At 43.3% G+C, this 24,091-nt stretch overlaps 1 protein-coding gene across 4 annotated transcripts; it reads left to right on the top strand.

Moving 5' to 3' along the window:
• The first annotated feature begins 2,550 nt into the window (after nucleotides 1-2,550).
• On the top strand, nucleotides 2,551-22,860 carry sgo1 (shugoshin 1). Of its 4 annotated transcripts, none has more exons than XM_007897573.2 (10): nucleotides 2,551-3,052; nucleotides 9,243-9,413; nucleotides 9,496-9,683; nucleotides 10,805-10,906; nucleotides 12,758-12,852; nucleotides 16,818-16,957; nucleotides 18,111-19,100; nucleotides 20,319-20,549; nucleotides 21,034-21,223; nucleotides 22,314-22,860. In XM_007897573.2, exons 2-10 carry the CDS (start codon nucleotides 9,266-9,268, stop codon nucleotides 22,462-22,464), a joined length of 2,235 nt encoding a protein of 744 aa, XP_007895764.1. In that variant the 5' UTR covers nucleotides 2,551-3,052; nucleotides 9,243-9,265; the 3' UTR covers nucleotides 22,465-22,860. The 4 variants fall into 4 exon arrangements, with proteins under 4 accessions (XP_007895764.1, XP_007895762.1, XP_007895763.1 ...); XM_007897571.2 differs by having other exon boundaries at nucleotides 10,805-10,909; XM_007897572.2 differs by lacking the exon at nucleotides 2,551-3,052 and adding an exon at nucleotides 3,110-3,152 and having other exon boundaries at nucleotides 10,805-10,909.
• Nucleotides 22,861-24,091: the final 1,231 nt, after the last annotated feature.

Below are 24,091 nucleotides of genomic sequence, written 5' to 3'. Positions count from 1 at the left end.
TATATGTGTGCTGCATCATTGCATTGTTTTTTGTTATCAGCAGCCCCTCGTGCCCTCTCCCGCACCAGACTCTGTGACCCTTATCACCCCCATCCTTGCCCGGCTCCACTGGCTCACAATCACTCAAAGGATAAAGTTCAAAATCCTGGTCTTCACCTTCAAAGCTCTCCAAGGCCTTGCTGCTCCCGACCTCTGCGACCTCCTAACCCTTACCAACCTGTCCGATCCTTCCGCTCAGTGGACTCCAGCCTGCTTCACGTCCCCGTCTTGCCCACCCCACCATTGGCGGGTGGACCTTCAGCCTCTCTTTCCCCACCCTCTGTAACTCTATCCCACAGTCCCTAGGCCTCACCCCCCACCCCTCCCTTTCCTCCTTCAAGACTCGTCTCAAGTCCCTCCTCTTTGAATGTGCCTTCGGTCACCCTCCTACCTCTACCCTTTCCCTCCCTCCACCCCTCCTGATCCCAACCACCAGCTCGGATGCAGATCCCTGATGTTTTTTGTGATGCCTTGGGACATCCTTCTGACGTGAAAGGCACTATAGAAATGTAATTTGTTGTTGTTATGTTGAATAGCTTCCAATTAGTACTATTTAAACAGGTTTGTTTGGAGCCACAGACTTATTGCAGGGGCTGAGGTCTAGTTTTAATTCCAACTTTGTGTTTTCCATGTATTGTGTATTATCCTATTCTCTTTTAGGTACTTCACTAAATGGGTGGAAAATCGGAGGAAGATGCAATCCTGCCTGCTTTATTGCACTTTCTAGTAGCTAGTTCAGAGTAATATTAGAGGCCTGGAAGCCGGTTGCTCTGACATCTCAGCTGTAGTTGGTCATGGCTCCAAGAAAGATTATCCTTAAATAGAAATACAGGTATAGAAAGTGGCATTTGTTATTGTACCTCAATGCATTGAAAAACACTTTGCAGTAATTACTGTCAAGTATATATAGCAAGTGTTTTTTGTAGTGCACAACATTCAACCCAGAGACAAGTGTTAAGAGCTCAGCCAAGCTGACATTTGCAATTCAGTAAATAAATAGTTCTCAATAGATTAGCAATGCTGCTGTTGCTCACCACCTATTTTGTTTTCATTGCCACGTCTGAGTGTTTAGAATGGCTGCCAGATCAACAGACCTCTGCATATCCCGTTGTCTGGGTGGTATTTCATGATGGTAATCTGCTTCTAATGACGTGAGCTGAACAAAACACTTAAATTATCCTCATTTATATATTGTAAAGCATTTATACCTACAGATGATGAGATTTTACCTTAGAAATTAAACCCCTGCTAGGCTGCTAGGGATGTTACTGATTCAGATTAGATGCCGTGTAGATTGCCTACATAATAACATTCAATTTCAATTTTTAATTAGTTATAACTTGTAAAAAGCTTTGAAACTTTTATTTCTTTACCTGAAAAAATGCAAGTAATAAAGCATGAGACTTACATATGGATTATGATATGATACAAAATTACATTTGTATTGCACGTTTCAGGTCAGGAAGACGCCCCGACATGAAAGGATTAGGTAGGATTCGGCAATTTACTTTTTCCAATTATTTAAAATGTTCTTGTATCCTAAACATAATTTTCACTTTGTGGCAAATACTGTATGTATAAAGTGTTCAGTAAAATGGGAAATGAGCTGGTAGTAGTAAGTCAGAGAAACTTGGAAAGGCAAATTTTGATAGCTGAATCACAAGTCATATAGATTTGGCTGAATAAATAATAATAATAATAATACACATTTTTAATAATAATAATAATTTTAATAATGAACCACATCCAAATCAACTGCTCCACCCTCGCCTCAGCCAATCATCCTTCTAATCCAACAGCAACAACAAAATTACATCTGTAAAGTGCCTTTCGTGACTGGAGGATGTTCCGAGACGCTGGGGAATCGGTGTTTTAGACCGGAGCTGGGGTCGGGATCTGGGAGGGTGCAGTGCAGGAGGAGAAGAAGGATGACCAAAGGCACGGTCGAAGGGGGAGGGTCTTCGCATGGAGCCCCCCCCCACCCTAACTCCAAATGTGAGATGATAATCCTTGAGTCCAAAATCCAGAGGATCCACTCTGCCCTTGCTACCACCATTGCCTCAGCACGTCCCCCTCCGGCCTCCACACTGGTGTCCCCGTCACCCCGAGCCTAGCTCTGCAGGTCTCCCCCCGTCTGCTCCCCCACTCGGCAGGCGAGAGGAACGCAAGTTGTTGTTGTTGTTGTTAAATGCTATGAAGAGCTTTGAGACTAATGTAAGGATTATTATATATTTATTGTACATAATTTTGACATATATATATCATATATAAGGCGTTATATAAATACAAGTTGTTGCCATCCGAAACGCTTGACTGTCCAGCGCCTTGGGACGTCTTCCCGACGTGACAGGCGGTTGACGAACGCCAGCCATCTTGTATCTTGTTGTATTTTGTTGTTGTTATCATCGGGTGATGACGTCATGTCTCACGCCCCCCCCCCGCGGCTCCGAGAGCGAGCGCAGACGTCACCGACGAGTCGTCGTGTCACGTGCCGCACTCCGTACAACCAATCGAATCGGCGGTGGCGGGGTTTGAATTGCTGTTTGGGTTCTGTCTGTGACGAGGAGAGGGGGGTAACGGCCTGGGCTCGAGACACGGTGACGAGGAGAGGGGGGTAACCGCCTGGGCTCGAGACACGGTGACGAGGAGGGGGGGTAACGGCCTGGGCTCGAGACACGGTGACGAGGAGAGGGGGGTAACGGCCTGGGCTCGAGACACGGTGACGAGGAGAGGGGGGTAACCGCCTGGGCTCGAGACACGGTGACGAGGAGAGGGGGGTAACGGCCTGGGCTCGAGACACGGTGACGAGGAGAGGGGGTAACGGCCTGGGCTCGAGACACGGTGACGAAGGAGGGGGGGGGTAACGGCCTGGGCTCGAGACACGGTGACGAAGGAGGGGGGGTCGCGGCCTCGAGAAGCACTCGGAGGAGCGTGGGGAACTGTCAAACCAGTGGAAGCAGCGCGGCCGATGCGGGAGAAGCTGCAGGAAAAAACCCTTTCCGACATCAGTCAGGTAACGAGCCTCCAAAGCGAGGCCCGGAGAGCAGAAAAGAGGCCGCCCCCCCTGCGCCAACCAGTCGGGCCTGGGAGGGTTGAGAGGGCGGACGCTGGAGGTGAACAAAAGCGCCGAGCGGCCTGAGATGGGGGCGGGAGAGGCGACGAGCACTTACGTAACGAGATGAAGCGGCCCGTGGGGGGGCGGCCCGTGGGGGGGAAGCTGACAGCTGTGCCTCTCCTCCCGACTGATATCAGGGTCACTCAGCCCGGGCCTGGTGTGGGGACTGAGTTGCTGCCGGGGTTGAAGAGTGTTTATATGCGGCTCAGGGGGTTGGCCCTGTTTGTCCACATGCGCACTCACATTTATTCATTTCTAATTAATCCCAGGCCAGCAATTGTACCTATTGTTAACCCGTGAGATCGCTTTGCTTTAAAATATTGATAGTAATACTCCTTGCATTTGGTACAGTACCTTTCACCTCAGGTGATTGTCTCAACGCACTTCACTGGATATACTGCAAGTGTAGTGACTTTTTTTAGGTGAAAATGGCAACCAATTTGCGCATTAGAGGTATGTGGCAGGTCACAATCTGACCTGTAAAGGTCCTCTCACTGCGCTGAAGACCGATGTCTGCCAGATACCTGATGAGGAAACTGAGGCTTGGGGCGATAGCTGTTGGAAGGCTTTACCTGGAGTCTGAGTTTGTGAAAAACACATTTGTATGTCCAGCGCCTGGAGTCCACCTTGATTGGCCTGCAAGAGGCAAACAGCTGCTGCTTAAACTCTGCACCTCCAATTGGTGGAACCATCCTTCAATGGGAAGGGACATGTGCCTGAGCTGTGGGCAGGAAGATGGCGGCAATGCTGTTGTGCATTTCATAATAATAAATAATAATCCTTGCATTTGATATAGCACCGTATCACGTCTTCAAGACGTCCCAAAACGCTTTGCAGAATATACTGCAAAGTGAATTGACTGTATATATTGTGGGTGAAATGTGGCAGCCAAGTGTGCTCAGCCGTGTCCCACAAACAGTCATGGATTGAAGTGACCAATTATTTTTAAAGGAATTATTACCCGGGAAAAGCGATTCGCTAATCGACTAATAACCAGGTTCCTACTTACTGCTACGTAAACAGAGGCGTGTGGAGTAAGGAAACTTGCCCATTGTTTCGCCCTGTAAGGAATCGAACCCAGGTCTATCGCTTGCGAGGAGAGTACTCTAGCCACTGAGCTACAGGAGTTAATGCTGAGCTGTGTTGCCCACCGTGAAGCTTGCAGGGAGTTCCTGGTACTTATCATCCACCTATTAAGGGCTCAAACCCGCACTAACTAGTGACTATACTCTTGGGGGGGGGGTGATAAGTGAGGGTTTCCTTGGACCTGAACTGGCTCCAAGGTGACATCTGGTGAAATTGAGCCAATCCTCTGTGACGGTCTCGGCAAGCCAAAACCCTAACAGTTAGGATGGCCCTAGCTGGTCAAGCATCGGGAAGGCTTGCCAGGCAGTAATATCACTGGCAAGTTATGTGGTTTTAGCTGGTTATACTCCAGCAGTACCCTAATACACACACTGGGAACCCCAAGTTTTGGCTCAAGCCAACCTGCGCCTAATGCTTTCCGAGATTAGGTGAGCAGGATGTGTCCTCAAGGGAGAGAGTGTGCATTCCATTCTAAAAATCTATCTCTGGGATTTCCATGTGTAGTGTGTGTAGTTGGGGTGCATGGAATTCTCAGTTTGGGTTGGATATACTTAAACATGGTGCTGGGTTTCTGTATGTAACAGACATCCAACTGACCAAAAATAATTGGTAGCACTCTTGCCTTTGAGTCAGCAGGTTGTAAGTTCGAGACACACATTGAGACTAGGAGCTCTTATTGTCAGCCTCAGTGTGCACGTGTAGGTGGAAGGCGTGGAATTCTCAGCTTGGTTTGGATACTCTTTTATTATGGTGATGGGTTTCTGCATATGTCAGACACTCTTCTGACTAACCCCGCCCCCCACAAAAAGGTTGCGCACAGCAATGTCCCACAAACCGCCATGCAGTCAATGACCAGTTTTACGAGGGGAGAGGGGGAAAGAGGCCTAAAGTGGAGTGGACTTTTGGTCTGCTGAGACATTAGGACCACGATCAATTAGCATAATGGAGGGAGATTTGATGCCCATTTTGTGCAGAAAGTGCAGGATGTGAGAGTATCTGGCCTCCTTGGGTGCTGGTTTTCCAGAACACAGAGAAATTTGTTTCTCTTTTTGAATAGTGCCACAGGATTTTTAACATCTACCTGAACAAGCAGATGGTTCAATATTTTATCTGATGGATAGCACCTCTGACAGTGCAGCACATCAGCCTGGACTACATGAGCTCAAAGTCCTGACATGGGGCTTAAAGTTTGTGCTGAATTCTAGAAACTTCTTAAATTCAGACTTAGTTTGGATTTTTCTGATTCAAATTTTTTTTCTGCTTTCTTTAAAAACATCTAAGTTTAAAAGTTGTCCATCGTGCTGTGTAATCTTAAATTGTTTAGATCACAAGGTCTAGTAGGCTGAGGTGAGGTGTAATTTCAGGCATTCTCAATTTATGAGTTGCTTTGAAATGTTTTTAATGTGAAGAGTGATACAGAAAAGCAAATTCATTACTGGCAATATTGTGCAAATTACTAGGGAAGAGATGTATAATCAAAATTGAACCATAGAAATATACAACGCTATTTGGCCCTTTACTTTGTGTCGTTTGCTCCTCCAGGATGCCATCCATAGTGACTATTTTTTAGGCGAACATGACAGTCAATTTGTGCACCACAGTGTTCTACAAACAGCCATGAAGTGAATGACCAACTCTGTTCATGAACCTGTATTCGTATGTGCAGGAATCCACCTTGATTGTAATGCAGAGGTAAGCAGCCGCTGCTCAGGTTCCATATCTAACTGGTGGGACCAACGCTGAATTGGTAGGGCTGTGGGCAGAAAGATGGTGGCAATGTTCTCATCCATTTCATGCTGAGCCGTGCTGCTCACTAGGAAACTTGCAGGCACCTACCATTTGCCTAGTGGCTCAAACCTGTGCTTGTTGGATGTCAAGTGACGAACTAGTAACTATGTTTGGGGAGGTAAGTGCAGTCTCCATGGAGCTGAACGGGCTCCAAGGTGATGTGCTTGGCAATAGAATGTTAAAATGGAGTCATTCTGTGGTGGTCACTGTTCTGGTGTCCACGGTACTCCCAAGGCACTGCTGGTGTCAGACCGGCCATTATTGGCAGCACCTGGGTGGGCAGACTGGGGGCAGGAATTCTTCACACTCAGCTCCTGCTAACCCTGTATGCTGAAGCCCTAATTGTGGTCCTACCTGGACAAGTAGCAAGAAGCGTGCCAGACAGTGCTTTCAATGGCAAGGATAGGTGGTTTTAACTGGTCAACAACAACTTGGATTTATATAGCGCCTTCCACGCCAGATGGCGTCTCACAGTGCTTCACAGTAACGGATCCCGGGGCCGAGCCAGGGGGAGGGGGAAGGAAGATGACCAAAGGCGCAGTCAAAAAGAAAGGTCTTCAGCCGAGACCTGAAAGTGTGAAGGGTGTTCCAGAGCCTCGGGGCATAGTGGCTGAAGTCAAGGCCACCGATGGTGGAGCGAAGGCAACGGGCACTGTTGTGAGGATAGAGGAGGTCAGAGAGGTGGGGGGGTGCAAAGGAGTGGAGGGATTTGAAGACAAGGGTGATGATCTTGAAGTCAATCCTTTCTGGGACAGGCAGCCAGTGCAGTCTGGCAAGGACTCGGGTAATTGGGGAGCGGAGTTTGGTGCGGGTAAGATTGCGGGCGGCAGAATTTTGTATGACCTGGTTAAATTCCAGCAGTGTTGCAATGTACACTGTGAGGTGCCAAAACATTGGCTCTTGCAAACCAGCATCTAATACTTTCCAGAATTAAGTATGCAGAATAGGCAGGGTGTATCCCTCTAAGGAGAGAGTGCATTCCAGACACGGTAATTTCTATGTGTAAGTGGCTTTGTTTACTTTTAAGCATGGTGTTGGTGGTCTCTGCACAGTTCTCAGCCACCCAAATCTCAATTCACTGCTGTTTCCTCATACTCTCCCAACGCTCTCCTCATTCAGTTAGATGACCACCTACAGTTGTTTATTTTTTCTGACCAAAGGGGTCAGTTTGACTTGATTCGTAATGTTCTCACCTTTTGAGTAAGAAGACTGAGTTCAATCTTCAAGTTGGGACTTGGAAGTCAGATAGTTTAATAGCCTGTTTAGTTTAATTGGTTTAATTTAGTAGGCTGACACACAATGTAGTGCTGTTTTGAGGGAGGGCTCCAGCCTACTGCTGAGCAGGCTAGAGGCAAGCTTCACAGTGTTCAGCTTAATTAAATTAATGAAACATTGGGTCGATCTTGAACATCAAGGTTGTTACCATGTCACAAGCTGCCCCGAAAAAGTCTTCGCACCATGCTGAAGGTGGATGTCTGAGGCTTGGGGGTGACAGCTGCCAGGGGGTGACTGTTGCCTGGAGTCTGAGTTTGTGAACATGCATTTGTACATTGGTTTGCAGAAAAGTAAGAAGATGCTGCTCAAGCTCTGCACCTCCAACTAGTGGAACCATCGCTCAATGGGAAGAGATATGTGTCCAAGCTGTGGGTTTACCATTGTGTTCCATTTCATTGCTAATCCATCACAGATGAACAGAACTCACTTTGGTTTGGATACTCTTAAGCATGATTATTGGTTTCCACATGTGCCAGACACCGACCTTAATAAAAAAACACAGTCCTGGGGGTGTGTTGCATTGTTGAAGGTTCTGTTTTTGCATGAGACACTTAAACCAAGTCCGGTCTGCCTGCTCGGGTATATGTTAGAGATCCCAAGTCACTATTTGAGAAGGTAGTTTCTCAGTGTCTTCAGACAACAATCCCCCAGGGTAAAATTGGTCATTCATAGTTGTTTGTGGCACTTTGCTATATGAGATACCATATGGGATACCATCTTCGCCTACAAATACAGTCACTACACATTACTGAAAATCCTGTGATTTTCTCAAGCTTTGAGACTTCCTCTGAACTGAGTTGAAAATGTGTGTCTGTGCGCATGAGTATATTAAGAGTAGAGTCCCATAGGGTCGTGATTAGAGCACTCGCCTTACCAACAAGAGGGTTTGGGTTTGATTCCCGGGCAGGGTGAACCTTAGGCAAGTTTCCGTAATCCACATACACGCCTCTGTTTACCTAGTGGTAAGTAGGAATCCGCTTGATTCGTGGATCACTTTCCAGGAGTAATAATCTCTCAAAAATAATAGTAATGTGGTCACCCAATCCACGATTGCTTGTGGAATGTTGCTGTGCGCAATTGGCTGCCACGTTTTGCCCACAAAATACAGTCACTACACTTTACAGTATATTCTGTGACATGCTTTGAGATGTCTCAATGATGCGATAAGGCGCTATACCAAATGCAAGGTTTATTATTAATATTAACTCTGGGTGTTGAGAGTGAATAGCTTGGTAGTATTTGCTTGATGTTGCTACTGTGAATGGAGTGGCTCCGGTCGTGAAAGTATTGGGATCGCAGAAGCACGAGCGGGAAATCAGCTTTGCCCAGTTGTCAGCCTAAAATGAGCTGTGACGAATTCTTGCTAAGTGCTGAACTATTCGCTCACAAAATATACAGTCAATTCACTTTACAATATATTATGTGAAATGCTTTGAGATGTCTCAACCGTGGTAAGGCGTTACATCAAATGCAAGATTATTATTAACATTTTTAGCATTTTAAACATAACTACATGTTCAGGAAAATGTCTATAATTTTAATTTGGGTTGTTTCATAAAATGTGTCTCTAAATAGCACCAATCAACCCTTTGCAAAGTTTCTCAGAATTTTCTGCAAAATTTGTCAAATGGTCAGTAATTTTTGGCAAATATTTCCACACTTTTCTATTGGTCTTGTCATAGGTAAGTTAAGTGTAGGGCAGCTGCACCTGAAATGCACAGAAGTTTGTAGGGTATTATGTGGGTAATTTATAGTACCATGAGAACTTAATAAAAGAGGCATTCCTTTAATTTCTTAACAGCCTGAATCTAGATGGACCTAGTCTCTATCACTTGTGGAATACATTAATGTATTTGGAGAATGAAGATCTTAACTTGTGGATTATGTTGCTTTGTTTTGACCCCTATGATCATTTGTTGAAAACATTTTCTTTTGACAGGTGTTGGGGGCTGACAACTGAAAATGGTCAATGAAAGGGTTCAAAAGAAGTCTTTCCAGGACAGCCTGGAAGCTATCAAGGAGCGAATGAAGGAGAAACGAAATCTGAATTTGGCTAAAGTTGTCAGGGCTAAGCAAAGCAAGACTTCAAGAGTTAAAAACAATATACTAAGTAAGATTTGTTATTATTTCTGAGGAGCTACAATTTTTCATGTTCTTATTTTACTTTACTAACTTTTTTAAAAAAACTACAGATAAAAGCTCCTTGATAAAATATATCCAAGAAAACAACCAAGACCTAGCACTGTCTTTAGCGGCAGAAAAGGAGAAGCTGAGAGAGGCACAAGATGTGATATTGTCCATGAAAAGAGAGCGGCAGTCAATGATGTTCCACATTTTTATGCTAAGAAGGAAACTTGAACATCTTCCAGAGCAAGTTGAGGTACATGAGCAAAATCCTTTGTGACTTGACAGCAAATGTCTTAAACAATTATAACGTGTAAAATTAAGTTTCAATCATAGTAGGTTTAGAAATTTGGAATGTGGAAAGACTTAACAGGGCAAAAGTGAAATCGGAGAAACTATACAAGATAAATTACTGTTATTTTTCAGTAACGTTTAGTCAACTGTTTAGAATTCAAACACCCCTTGGCTCTTGCAATCGTATTAATTTTTTGGTCAGCCAGGTCTCTTGACCCATGTGAAAAACATCTCTAATGCTTAACCTATCCCAAACCTAACAGAATTCCATGTATTCTATCTACACGTGGAAATTCCCATGTATTATAATGGAATGCACACCCTCTCATCGCTCCCCTTAAAAAGCCCATCCTCTAACCTGACATACTAGTGGCCCATTTCTAACTTGTCAAAGTTCTGGAACGCGTTGTTGCAAATCAGCTTTGCTTACACCTCTCTAACCACTCCTTACTCGAGCCTTTCCCCTTTTTCAGATGAAGGCTGAAGGCCTTCTTCCGACTATGCTTACGGTCCCCTCCTGCCTCCCACCCTCGGCTTGGCATCAGTCTCTGCCACTGTTAAGCTACCCCTAGTGAAGGGTGCTATGTAAATACAAGTTGTTCTTGTTAGTAGTGGTGATTATTGTTGGGGTACTGCTGGAGTCTAACCAGCTAAAACCACATGGTTTGCCAGTTAGTGTCCAGCTTTGGTTTACAGGGTTAACTGAGTTGAGTGGGAAGAATCCCTGCCCCAGTAACTGGTCTGTCCGTCCAAGTCCTATAGATGAGCCAAGCTGGCTGAACCGTCAGCAGCTTTGAAAGGTCGAATTGTTTTCTGAGCAAAGAAAGTGAATCCAGGCTTAGGTTGTGAATTAAACCTGTTTGAATGGGTCATTCTTCATTGCCCTATTTCAGTTTTTGTCTTATTTCCATTTTTCCTGGGAGGATGTCTTTAAAAAGGAAGCTTGCATGAGTTCTATCTTAATAATTGCATATTAAAGAATGTACGTTGTACTTTCATTTGTAATCTTATTTATTTTGTAATGTGCAAAATGTAGCCACTCCAAGAATAAGGTTAACGCTGTAATTTGTGTTTTTATTTCAGACCAGACTATCTACTTTGAAAAAGATCATCTCTAAAGTAACTAACAACCTGATACATGCTGCGGATCTTCTTGGGCCTATGCAAGAGTTGTGTTCGTTCAATGTAGTAAGATTTTTTTTAAGTTGGAAAGGATTGCAAATCGTAATATTTATATTCATATGGCGGCACCATCGTGAATTATATGATGAATATCTTCTGCCTTTGTAAGAAATTAAGCTCTTCATAAGATGTACTATGTAAGTGTAGTGATACTATTTGTAGGCAAACGTGGCAGCCAATTTTGTACACAGCAATGATCCGCAAACAGCCATGAAGTGAGTGCCCAATCCCAAACCACCTGAACAGGCAGTTGGTATCTTGTTTTTTTCAGTGTGATCCAAAGGATGGCATTTCCAAAAACTCACTGCAACTCCAGCATTGCATTGGTGTGTCAGCCCAGAATATATAAATTCAAATGGTTGCTTGAACCCACAGCCTTCTGATTGAATGCTACCAACTGAGTCACACTAATGCATGATCAGAACCTTCTTTTGTGAAGCTCCTAATGTACACTTAAGGGTTCATGGCTACCTGCTACTTTTTTTTTCTCCTTTGATCACTGGTACCTCAATCAAGTCACTATGCTTTGTGGAGCAGGTCAGGGAGTAATTATTCATTGGAAATACAGCTGAACTAGACCTTGTTCTTTCCCAGTGTCCACGTCAAACCACTTTGTAGCATGGGTAATAGATAAATATCAGTAACTGATTCAAGGTTTTGGTCTTGTTGCAGCCTAATTTAGTTGATAGCACACTTGACTTTGAGTCAGATTGTAGTGGATTCAATTCCCATGTTGTTACTTTGAACTCATAGTCAAGGCTTGAGCTCCAATGCAATGCAGGTGGTGGGGAGGAGTACAGCATTGTCAGAAATGCCATCCTTTGGATGAGACATTCTCCCAATTTTATCCTCGAGATAAAAAATTGATCATTCAATCCGTGACTATTTGTGAGACAATGCTGAGGACAAATTGGCTGTTGTGTTTGCCTACTAAATACAGTTAGAGTAAACCCTGTGAAGTGTTCTGAGATTTCCAGAAATGAAAGCTGCTATATCATGCAAAGATTAGTATTTTAATATGTATGTTGCATTTGCAAAATAGATTGTGAGGAAACCATTCTTTGGATTTGATTTTGAAGAGCATTACACCAGATTTGACCCAGAGGAGTTTGAGCTTAGATTTGGTCCTTTTTTTGATTTTAGCTACTTCTTTTGCTCAGAAAACACAAGCTACTTTATGTTCTCTGCCCACTGTTCTCCTGCCCCTGCTCTCTGGAACTCCATCCTGGAGTCCCTCCGACATACTCCCTCACTTCATTCAAGGTCCATCCCTAGACCTACCTTGTGCTTTCAATAATATTTACCACACCAGGCTTCCGGATCCTGATCAGCCCCATTCTTGCTTGACTCCCCATCCCCCTAAGATCAAATCCAAGATCCTTAACCTTGTGTTCCAATCCGTCTGCAAACCAGTTCCATCTCTGAACCTCTTACAACTCTACAGACTTCACCACTGCCATTGCTCAACGAACACTAGTCTACTTCATGTTCCCCATCCCATCATTGGTGGACAAGCTTACAGCTATTCTTCCTCTGGTCTCTGAAACTCTACTCCGGAGTCCTTCCGACTGGCTCCATTCCTCTCCACTTTCCATTCCACTGCTTTTCGCTGCGCTTTCAGGCATCTTTCCATTCTCCTGTTACTTTTTCTTTAGCTCCTACTCCCCAGCTTTGGTGCCCAACCAACTGTGTACTGCCCTTTGAGATGACATTCTGACATGAAAGGCAGTATATAAATGTAACCTGCATTGTATTCTAGTTGAAAGTTATATGGTTGGAGTGAGTGGGAGGAGGTAAATAGCATAAAAATCAGTTCCAATCCTCGAATGGTGTTTTTTTTCCCCTTTGCTACAGAACTTGAGACCAGTAGGATCATTTGAAAATGACTTTGAAGAGGATGATTTATTACCTGATTTACCAGAAAGTTCTTTAATGGAGTCCCCAGTTACGTGAGTACATGTTCAAATTCAGTTTTTTTGGAGGGTGTTTGACATATGTGGAAACCCATCATACTTAGGAGTATCCACATATGTATAGCACTTGATGTATGCATGGAAATTTTATTGGTCTGGAATGAAATGTGCACACACTGGAGGAAAAGCCAGAGTGTTGGTGTTAGGGTATAGCTGGAGATAATCAGCTAAAACCACATATCTTGCCCCTGAAAGCATTGTCGCGAGTCATTAAGACCATCTCTGTTTGGTTGCACTCTCGCCTCCAAGTATGAAAGCTGTGAGTTTGAGCTCCAAGTTGTGACTTTGAACTCAGTAGTCTAAGCTGACTCTTAAATACAGTGTGGATGTGCCCAAATTGTTGGGTGATCATGTGGAGTATAAACACCAACGTGGGTTAATTGGGCCGAATGGCCTACTTTCATGCTAACTTCTGTTTAACATGATAATAAATATCCCTTGCCTTTGGCATAGAGCTTTTCACGTCAGGAGGACATTCGATACACGTCACAGAACATGCTATAAAGTGGAGTGACTGTTCTTTGGCGAACATGGCATATTGCGTCAGTCGGCTCAGTTGGTAGCATTCTTGCCTCTGATTCAGCATTGTGGGGTTCAAGCCCCACTTTGGGACTTTGAATTCCTATAGTTCAATTATGATTTCAAAAACTGACAACTCGTATAGTCTGGACTGATGCTGCAGTATAGTGCTGGGGGCATCCTCCGTTGTTGGAGGGGGGCATCCTCCGTTGTTGGAGGGGGGCATCCGCCGTTGTTGGAGGGGGGCATCCGCCGTTGTTGGAGGGGGGCATCCGCCGTTGTTGGAGGGGGGCATCCGCCGTTGTTGGAGGGGGGCATCCGCCGTTGTTGGAGGGGGGCATCCGCCGTTGTTGGAGGGGGCATCCGCCGTTGTTGGAGGGGGCATCCGCCGTTGTTGGAGGGGGCATCCGCCGTTGTTGGAGGGGGGCATCCGCCGTTGTTGGAGGGGGGCATCCGCCGTTGTTGGAGGGGGGCATCCGCCGTTGTTGGAGGGGGGCATCCGCCGTTGTTGGAGGGGGGCATCCGCCGTTGTTGGAGGGGGGCATCCGCCGTTGTTGGAGGGGGCATCCGCCGTTGTTGGAGGGGGGCATCCGCCGTTGTTGGAGGGGGGCATCCGCCGTTGTTGGAGGGGGGCATCCGCCGTTGTTGGAGGGGGGCATCCGCCGTTGTGGAGGGGGGCATCCGCCGTTGTTGGAGGGGGGCATCCGCCGTTGTTGGAGGGGGGCATCCGCCGTTGTTGGAGGGGGGCATCCGCCGTTGTTGGAGGGGGCATCCGCCGTTGTTGGAGGGGGCATCCGCCGTTGTTGGAGGGGGGCATCCGCCGTTGTTGGAGGGGGGCATCCGCCGTTGTTGGAGGGGGGCATCCGCCGTTGTTGGAGGGGGGCATCCGCCGTTGTTGGAGGGGGGCATCCGCCGTTGTTGGAGGGGGGCATCCGCCGTTGTTGGAGGGGGCAGTGGAGTCCTGTAGCTTAGTGGTTAGAACACTCGGCTTGCAAGCGAGAGACTTGGGTTCGATTCCTAGTAGGGCGAAATGTTGGGCAAGTTTCCATACTCCACATGCCTCTGTTTGCCTAGCAGTCGGTAGGAACCCGGTTGTTAGTCGATTGGTGAATCCCTTTTCCGGGGGTAATAATTCCTTTTTTTTAAAAAAAAAAATCACTTCTATCCACAACTGTTTGTGGGACACTGCTGTGCGTAATTGATTGCTGAGTTTCGCCCACAAAGTATAGTGAATTCACTTTACAGTATATTCTGTGAAGTGCTTTGAGACGCCTCGAAGAAGTGATAAGGTGCTATATCAAATGCAAGGATGATTATTAAATCCTTCGCATTAAACTACCTGTTCAGGTGAAAATTAAAAATCCGAAAGATATCTCCCGAGGTCCTGGCCAACAATTCCCTCAAATAACAATAACAACTTGAATTTATATAGCACCCTTAATGCAGGACAACGTCTTGGTGTGCTGTACAGAGGTGTGGTTGGATGAGGTTGAAATAAAATTGGTGATTCACTTCATGGCTGCCAATGTTCACCTACAAAATACACAGTCATTACTATTAAATTTCTAATCAAATCTTGTGAAGCTCCGTGAGACATCCTTCTGGCGTGAAAGCGCTGTATCAAATGTGCCGGCCCACCTTCAGCCTGATGTTCCTCTCCAAGGTGCTAGAACGAGTCTTTGCCTCCCAACTTGTTCTTTACTATGCCGGCGCACCCTGCATTAGCCTCTCCAATGCTTCCACCCACAGCACTGAAACTGTCCTGGTCAAGGTTCTCAATGACCTTCTCGCCATCTGCAACCAGGGTGCTCTGCCTTCTCGAACTACTTGACCTCTACCGCTTTCAACACAGTTGCTCACCCCATAATTCTCCGTCATCAGTTCTCATTGTTCCACATTCACGGTTCTGTTTTTGTTTCAATCCTATCTATCCCGGCATCTCTTCCTATGGCTTCTCCCACTCTTGTGTAGTCACATGCATCGTTGATTGTCGCTCTATCTTTGGGCCTCCGTTTCATCATCTATCCTTTCCCATTTGCTGACATCATCTGCAGATATGGGATCCACTTCTACATGCACGTAGAGGACACACAACTCTGTCTCTCCCCTCAACTACAGTACTACTGCTGTTCTGACTGATTTCCTGTCAGACATCAAGTTCTGGATGAGTTCTAGCTCCTTCAATTTATTGTCAACAAGGCTGGGCTGTCCCTGGCAACCAGTGTCTTCTCGCTTCACGCCCTGACTGTGTCGACTTGCTCGGATGATCATGGAGCTGGTGCGGAACCTCGATATCTTGTTATGCTTTCTTCCTGCTTGGAAGACTTCCCGACTCTTACCTCCACAAGCTGCAGATTATTCAAAACTCTTGTCGCCCGTGTCCTCTCCCGCACCAAGCTCGTGAGCTGATTACCCCTATCCTTACCCGGTGATCGGTTCCCAGAGTTTGGTGCAGGAGAGGATATCAGCTGCAGAGTTCTGAATAATCTGCACCTTCTTGTGGAGAAGACTTATTTTGGTCAGCCGGGTGTCTGACACATGCAGAAACCCATCACCGTGCTTTAGAGTTGGAGGAGAAGACTTGCCTCTTGGATGCTACTTTCATTCATCCTTGTTCCTTTCATTTCTCTTCCCACCCTCCCCAGACCTTTTGGCCTTGGGTGTCCAGCCAACTGTCAAAAGCACTTTAAGTCATCCTGGTGTGATACAATGTAATTGTAAGTTGTATTTCACTCCTGGTATATTCTGGTGTCAGGTAAGCAGGGCACATCTCTTTGGGGGAAGAGAGCACGTAATTCCAGACAAATGAAAATTTCCATGCATACATGGAACTCTGGTTTAGTTTGGATACTCTTAATAATAATAATAATAATCCTTGCATTTGATATAGCGCTTTTCACGTCGGGAGGACGTCCCAAAGCGCTTCACAGAACACAAAGTGAATTGACTGTATATTTGTGGGCGAACGCGGCAGCCAATTGCGCACAGCAATGTCCCACAAACAGTCGTAGATTGAAAATGACCAATTTAATTATTGTTTTTGGTTTTTTGGAGGGATTATTATTAGGTGTGTGGAGTAAGGAAACTTGCCCAAGGTTTCGCCCTGCCTGGAATTGAACTCAGGTCTCTCACTTGCAAAGCGAGTGCTCTAACCACTGAGCTACAGGACTCCACAGGACTCCAGGACTTAAGCTTGGCTTGGCGATTGGTTTCCATGTGGTTAATACCTGACTGATTTTGGGGTGGTGGGGGAAGAAATTTTGGGGTGGTCTGGTTAACCATCATCAGTTCTCTGCATTCGTCAGACTTTCCTGTCTCATTGACCTCATTTGTTTGCTATAATTGTTCAATGAAGAATGTGTTGAGCAACACAGTTAATGTTTGCAATATTTACATACTTACAATATGCATTATTTTCTTAGGGACCAGGCCAAAGGAGTTCCAATTAAGAATTCAAAAACGGACAAAAATCAACTATCTGAAGATGCTGAGACAACTATGACAAATGAAGTGTTGCTGCCTAATGAAAAGCAAACTCGATCTGCATTAAAGAAATCCAAAGGTAAATTTTCTATATTCAGGGATAAAATATTGTTTTGAAAGAGAAGGAAGGTACAGAGGAAGCTCACTAATAAGATCAGCAAATAGTTTTTTTTACTACATTAAATGTATGTGGATGACGCCCAACTCTCTCTCTGCCTCCATTCTTGACTCTGGGACCACAGCTGTCCTGGCGGATTGTCTGTCAGACATAAGTCCCGGATGAGAGCCAACAAACCAAGACCCTCCTGCTTGGCTACCGTCAGCGCCTCCTCAGCTCAGTCTTGACAGCATCACTATGCAAGGTCCACCGAGTCAGTATGGGACCTTGGTGTTTTGTTCGACCCTAAACTGTCTTTTAAATCCCACATCCATGCCATTATCCATTCTACCTTCCTCCATGACATTGCCCGTCCCCACCACTACCTCTCCCTACAGGCCACATAGATCATCATCTATGCTTTCACCACATCCAGGCTTGACTATACTAACTTTCTGCTCGCTGGATTTTCCAACTGTTCCTTCCACAACCTGCAAATTATTCAGAACTCCACAGCTAATGTCCTCTCCTGCACTAAGCTTCATGAGCTGATCACCACCATGTTCGCTCAACTTCACTGGCTCCCCTCTCCCAGAGGATCAAGTTCATGATGCTCATCCTCACTTTTAAAACCCCTCCACTGTCTTGCTTCTTCCTATTTCTGTGACCAACTAAAACATTACCAACCTTGCAGCTCAGCGAGCACTGGCCTGCTCCTTGTCCCCTGCCCTGACGCTTTCTGGAACTCCATCCTGGTGGATAAGTTCCTTCCATACCAATGATAATCACCCGTAAATCTCCCTTTTGCTTTATTTTTATCTTGGGAAGCCTGTTCTTATTTAACTCTAGGGTTTTCAGGAATTGCCTCCAAATTCTGTATTTTGATAGATCTTAGGACCCCAGTTATTATATTTCTTCAACCTCAAATTTGAGGAGGTAAATTGATAGTGAGCAGGGTGCCAATATTCTGCCCCTTCATCCTTGATCAATACAGATCCCTGTCTGACCACTGACTTCCAGGATTAGTAACCAACGTTGTTGATTTCAACCCCACGATTTAGCATACACTGTAAACACAGAATAAGAAATGGGTAAATATCGAGATTAAATGTCGATGTTTTCTGTTTTCAAAAAGGGAGACGATCAACATTATACCACAGTGAAGTCTCTGATGAAACATCAGCAGCTACATTTGATGATGCTACATGTGAGGGAGTGGTTTCTTTGCCAAAAGGAGTTTCAATTAGGCGACGTTGTGGAAGGAAACATACATCATTCTGTGGTCAGATTGACACCTTCAATTCTTTCAATAGCTTTAATGATTATTCAGAAATTCCATCAATAATTGAGGAAGGTCTCAAAGAGCAAAAGTCAGCAATTCATTTGGACACTGTGGAAAGTTCACCTGAATCTGAAAATTGCAGTGAAGGAAACAATGCGTCAAACATTAACATGGAGCAGATACAAATTACGAACAATTTGGAACTTGAGAGAGTCAAAACTAAGCTCGTCGTCAATGCAAGAAACACTGAAATAGTAAATTTTGAAAATGTGCAGAAGATGAAACCTGTTTCAGAAAAAGTTGATGTTCGATTGGAAGTGGAACGAGGGAGAAAGGGAAAGTTAAATGAGGGAAATAGAAGTATGCCATTAAAGAAACCTTGGGAACCCACGAGACGTAGAACAAGATCCAGCAGTAGAGATCGAAGTCAAAGTAAAAAAAGTATAGCCAAAGAACGAAAGTCTCTTAATCTTAATATTAGTAATGCTTATGATTTTGATTGTGAAGAAAGTATTCATCTTACACCTTTCCGTCAGAAAGAGCAAACGAATGGGAATATAGAGAATACTAAAGAAAGTACTAGTTCGGAGAATAGCTCATTTAATGATTTAGATGAAGATGATAGTCCTTACCTTCCTCCTGCTGAAAAACGCAGGAAAAGATCCAGGAATAGTCAGGGTAGTGAAGAGACAGCAGCTTTTCCAGCAAGACGGAGGTCAAAAAGGACCACAGTAATATTACAGCGAAGGCACTCCCATGAAAAAGGACCTCAATGTATTAGCGAAGGGGAAATGGTTCAAAGTGGAATTAAGACTTCTGAGCCTCTGAAACTACCAAAGAATGGTGAGTATAGTTTAATCAAATTTTATAGTTGTATGTGTACATTAGCAAATTATATCATCTTCTCAGACTTAAAATATTGAAGTTTTCAAAGCACCAAGTATCTTCAATATAATGGTGAGATGAACTGAATCCTTGTACTGCTACAGGTTTATTTCAGACTGACTCATTCTGGAACTTCTTTAGAGCTTGTTTTTTTTCCTCTCGCTTCAGCTCCAAATAATTATGTTAGAATTTGTGTTTTTAGTTGAGGTTATTTTAAAATAGGTGGCTCTTCAATTAATCTTCAAACACTAGTGTTCCTATACCAAATCTTTCCAGCAACTAATGCTATTATAGAATCATGGAATCTTACAGCTGTGATTGTAATGTATTTCTGCGGGAAATTATACAGCCCAGTTTGTGACCAAGCAGCAAAAACCTAGAACTCTAGCTACCATTAAAAAATCCCATTGAGAGTCAAGTCAGGGGGCTCAGGGCACAAGTTCTGGATTCCATGGCAGGGCTTCTTGAGATACTTCTAGAATATTGCAGTACTTCCCAAAATTCAGTGGAAAATCAACCTTGTTTGATCTGATCTGTATACTTAAGAATATTCTTCTCCTTTCTATATCCCAATAAAACCGGTGCTCTGCCTGGGCACAAGTCAACAACTTCCATTTATATAGTGTCCCTCACGCTGGGTAATGTCCCACAGCACTTGACAGTGGCGGAGCATGTCGCTTAGCCAGAGGGAGGTGACCGTAGGCACAGTTTTAGAGGAAGGTCTGATGGGGAAGGAAAGGGCAAAACTGAGGGATAGAGGAGGAGTGTTCCAGAATTTCGGAGCACAGTGGCTGAAAGCATGTTTATCCCCTCAGTCTTCTATTCAATGTGATTTACTGCCTTAAATAGTGAAGTAGGAGTAATAGTCATAGATTAGTTCTAGTGTTAATGTAGTATGGATTTTAAGCAACTTGTACATTGATGATAAAACCGCATTTTAACTTGGAAAAGACCTTTAATGCTTTTTGAAGCCATGATACGTGTCTTTCACTACTTTTGTCCCAATGATTATTTGCTATGTTTCTAATGTTCTCATTGGCGTGAATGAGTAGCAAGTCTTGTTTGACTAAAATCTACACCAAACAGTATTTGTATTATTGTTTGCTTTTTTTTTGAAGCTTTATATTTTAATTTAAAAATAACACTAAAACATTGTATTTTGTGTATGTTTAATAGACAAAGCCAATGAAGTTGAAAATTCCAAATCTGCTGGAAAGAATATTCTATTAGAAATAGCGCCAATTTATGATGCGGAAGGAACTTCTTGTGTTAAAAGTAGAAGTATACAGAAATTTAAAAATTGTGAACTGATGCCTGAGACAGCCTTGTTACCTCACAAAGACCAAGGTAGAGAAAATGCAAGAAGTAATGAGAAAGTGAAGAATAAACAAGCCCTTAAAACAACAGGTAAGGACATCATGTTCTACTTTTCAATCACATCTGGTACATTAACATTACATTACTTGTTGAAACATTGGTAGTGTTTGCGCAGAAGTATGTGATGCCATTGTACAGTGATGCTTAGTACTGTATGTAATGGCAGCTGACTGGTTTTAGTTTAACTCCAGGCCCACCACTTATTTGACACTAATGGTGAACAAAAAAACTCACTAATACTACAGGCAGTTTACTGGTGAGGGAAAAAGCATTGAATGCAATCACCACTCTTAATGAATTTCCACTTGATATGTTTGTGTTTCTGAATATTCCAGCAAATGCTAAACTACAGCTAAAGGCGATTGAGAGCAGTATTAAAAATCAAATTGGTTATTAATTTTCTCAGGTGTAATCATATTGAAAAGGGGTTGTGTAATTGGGAGCTATATTTTAGTTTTGAGTTTTGTGGTAAATTTTCTGCTGATTGTCCCCTTAATTTTCTTCATGAAAACAGGAAATGAGCTGGACACCCCTCGCTTCAGTCTGAGTGATATCACCAATTTTTCGTTCACACCTGTTGAAAACCAGAAAATGAGGATGATTTATTCTCCTATATTGGGTGAAAAATGGGCTGATCCTGTGGCAGATGTTTCTAAGCGCAGGTGCACCGTGTCTGTGAATTATAAGGAGCCAAATCTTAATGCGTAAGTTGAACATATATAGAGGAAGTAGAAAAACTATTGAGATTTTCAAGTGAATATGATACGGAAAAAAATCATCTGTTCAACCTACAGTTAAATAAGATTTTTTTCATCTGTTTAACAAAAATTGCTCAAGGAAAAATATTGCATTGGAAAGATTGGATAGTGGAATGCATCTTCTTTTATCAGAGCTAACTTTGTTTACATTGTTTGAACACATGCAGGGTTCCTCATGAGGCCACCTGCTAGGCTAGGTAGGCAGGTTTCATCAACAAAGCATTGATATTAAAACATTGCTGTGCGCAAATGGCTGCTGCATTTCGTCCACAAAATATAGTGAATTCACTTTACACTATATTCTGTGAAGCACTTTGAGATGTTTTGAAGATGTGATATGGTGCTTTATCAAATGCAAGGATTATTATTATAAAATGGGATATCACTTCAAAAGGTGAAGTCTTCCTCTTTCTTGCAATATCTTTTGGCCTTCATATGCAATGTCCTGGCCAGCAATCCATCAAATAAAATTGTTCATGACTGTTTGCTTGACACTGCTGTAAACACATGGACTGCGAGGTTCGCTTAGATATTAACATCTCATCCAAATGATGGCATTTCGAACAAAGCAACACTCCCCCAACACTGTCGGTCTAGACTGAGTTCAAAAGTCACAATGTACTTTGATTCCTGCAACCTGGTTGTCCTTGGCTAATGCATTTGGTTCAACAAGGTGAGTGATGGGATGCAACACTTGGCACCCACTGTCTGCATCCATTGCTCAAATTTAGTGTGATATTGTTTTTAATTCCATTATCAAATGAACGTATTTGAGACTATTTTTAAAAAAAACTTCCTACATTTATTATCCTTATTGAAGGCTGATGATTAGTACCAAATTATCATTTTAATTCTGAGGATCTGGGCTGAGAGTGCTGAAGCTTAACGAACAGCTATAACTAGTTTATCTAATTTTCATCTTAGCCCTCTATCCTATTTTTTAACAAATGCTGTCAAGTGGTTGTGTCCTAAAAAAGGGGTGAAATATTCATCACTATTAAGTGTTAACAGAGAATTCTAATAATTTTCTCAACAGGAAATTGCGTAGAGGAGATAGGTTCACTGACACTGAGTTTTTGAACTCGCCAGTATTCAAACTGAAGAAGGATGTTGCATCTTGCCGGAAATCTGGAAAAAAGAAATCTCCGCTTAACCGATATAATGAAGCATTTGTTGGCTGCCGATAATATCATAACTCAAACTGTATATCATGATTTCCTTAATTTAAGATCAAACTTACTGTGTATTAATGTTATTTTTTTGATAAGATATTTACATCTTTGTATATTAGCTGGTTTTCATTGTTTTCAAGTATTTTAGAAGCTATTGGATTAAAACAATTTTCACTATTGTTCAATTAACTGTTATTAACATAGCAAAACCTTTTTACTGAAACTTTTAGATACTGTAGTGTTTGTAACAATTATTTCTAATTTAGCTTAGAAATCATGTAAAGGAAATCAGAAGGTGAATTGATGCCCTTTTATTGAAGTTGCGTCTGCTGCTTGTTTACCCAATATTTTAACTGTAGCAGATTGTAAAAGATCAGAAACTCATGTTAAAATAAAATTTGACTGTCAATGGAAGATTGTTTTTAAATATACAAGTCCAACATTGTCTACCCAATGCAGTAACTTATTAACATGGGATGGGTTATGCTTTTCATTTTCGGGGATTGTTTTGTTCGGTCAGTCCAAGGATTTACAAGCAAAAAATGAAATTTTAAAATTCACGGAATGCATATTTTTAAAAATAGTTTATATGTATTATTTAGTTGTTTGACATATTTATATTTTATATTATAATTATTTGGTTGTCTGATGTGTGAAGAGAAACCTATTACCACACTTAAGAGTATACATACCAGACATAGTTCCACTTGTACATGGATATTTCCCTGTATCTGGAATAGAATGTGCACAAATAATTAGGTGAATATTGGCAAATTAGGGACTCTTGATTGTGTGTGGGGGTATTTTTATAGTTTAAGCAGCTGAAACTGCAATTGCAAGCATGCTTTCCATTGCTTGTCCAGTGGTGGGAAGAATCCCCTCCCAAGTCCTGCCAATCAATCAAGCTGGGTTTTCTATTAGCAGGACGAGAGTACTGTGGGTCTGGATTTCGCCCAGAAAATATAGTCAATTCACTTTACAGTGTATATATACTGTGAAATGCTTTAAGGTGTCTCAGACATGATAAAGGGCTGTATCAAATGCAAGGATTATTATCTGCCTGGCTGAGGAACCAGACTGCCAAAGAGGATTAACTATTCTGACATTCTTTTGCTAAGCAGAGTGCCTTGGAGGTGGTTCATTGGCAAAGAAATCCTGCTTACCTTACCTATCATCCTCCAACAGGATAGTCACCAGTTTGTCATATGTCATCTCTCAAGTGCAGGTTTAAGTTCTCTAGGTGGATCACCATCCTCACTATTCTGCCCACAGGTACCCATTGAGAGATGGTTCCATTAGTTGCAGGTGCAGACCTTGAGTAGCAGCTGGTTTATCCAAGTCTTATGTGAGGGGCTTTGGCAAATCGACATGCCTATAGTGAAGTTCTGGCCACAAGGGTGCTCAGCAACAGGTTAGTGTGGACTGGAGCTGCTTCCCGTGTACCACTAATCCACTTCAATGCTTGATCTTGGACTTCACAAATGAACTGGAGAAAACCCCTCAGCTCCATGCTTAAGAGTTCAGAACAAGGAGAACTGTTAGGCAGTGCTTTCGAGAGGCTGGCTTTCTCCATGGAGTGATGGAAGAATTCTGAAATACATTGAAATTTAGCATTGTTTACCCTGACATAGGATCCATATAG

The sequence above is a fragment of the Callorhinchus milii genome, unplaced genomic scaffold (genome assembly GCF_018977255.1).
Source record: "Callorhinchus milii isolate IMCB2004 unplaced genomic scaffold, IMCB_Cmil_1.0 Scaffold2, whole genome shotgun sequence".
Classification (NCBI taxonomy): domain Eukaryota; kingdom Metazoa; phylum Chordata; class Chondrichthyes; order Chimaeriformes; family Callorhinchidae; genus Callorhinchus; species Callorhinchus milii.
Note: the sequence above shows the minus strand (reverse complement) of the source record. Positions and strands in the feature narration are given on the sequence as shown.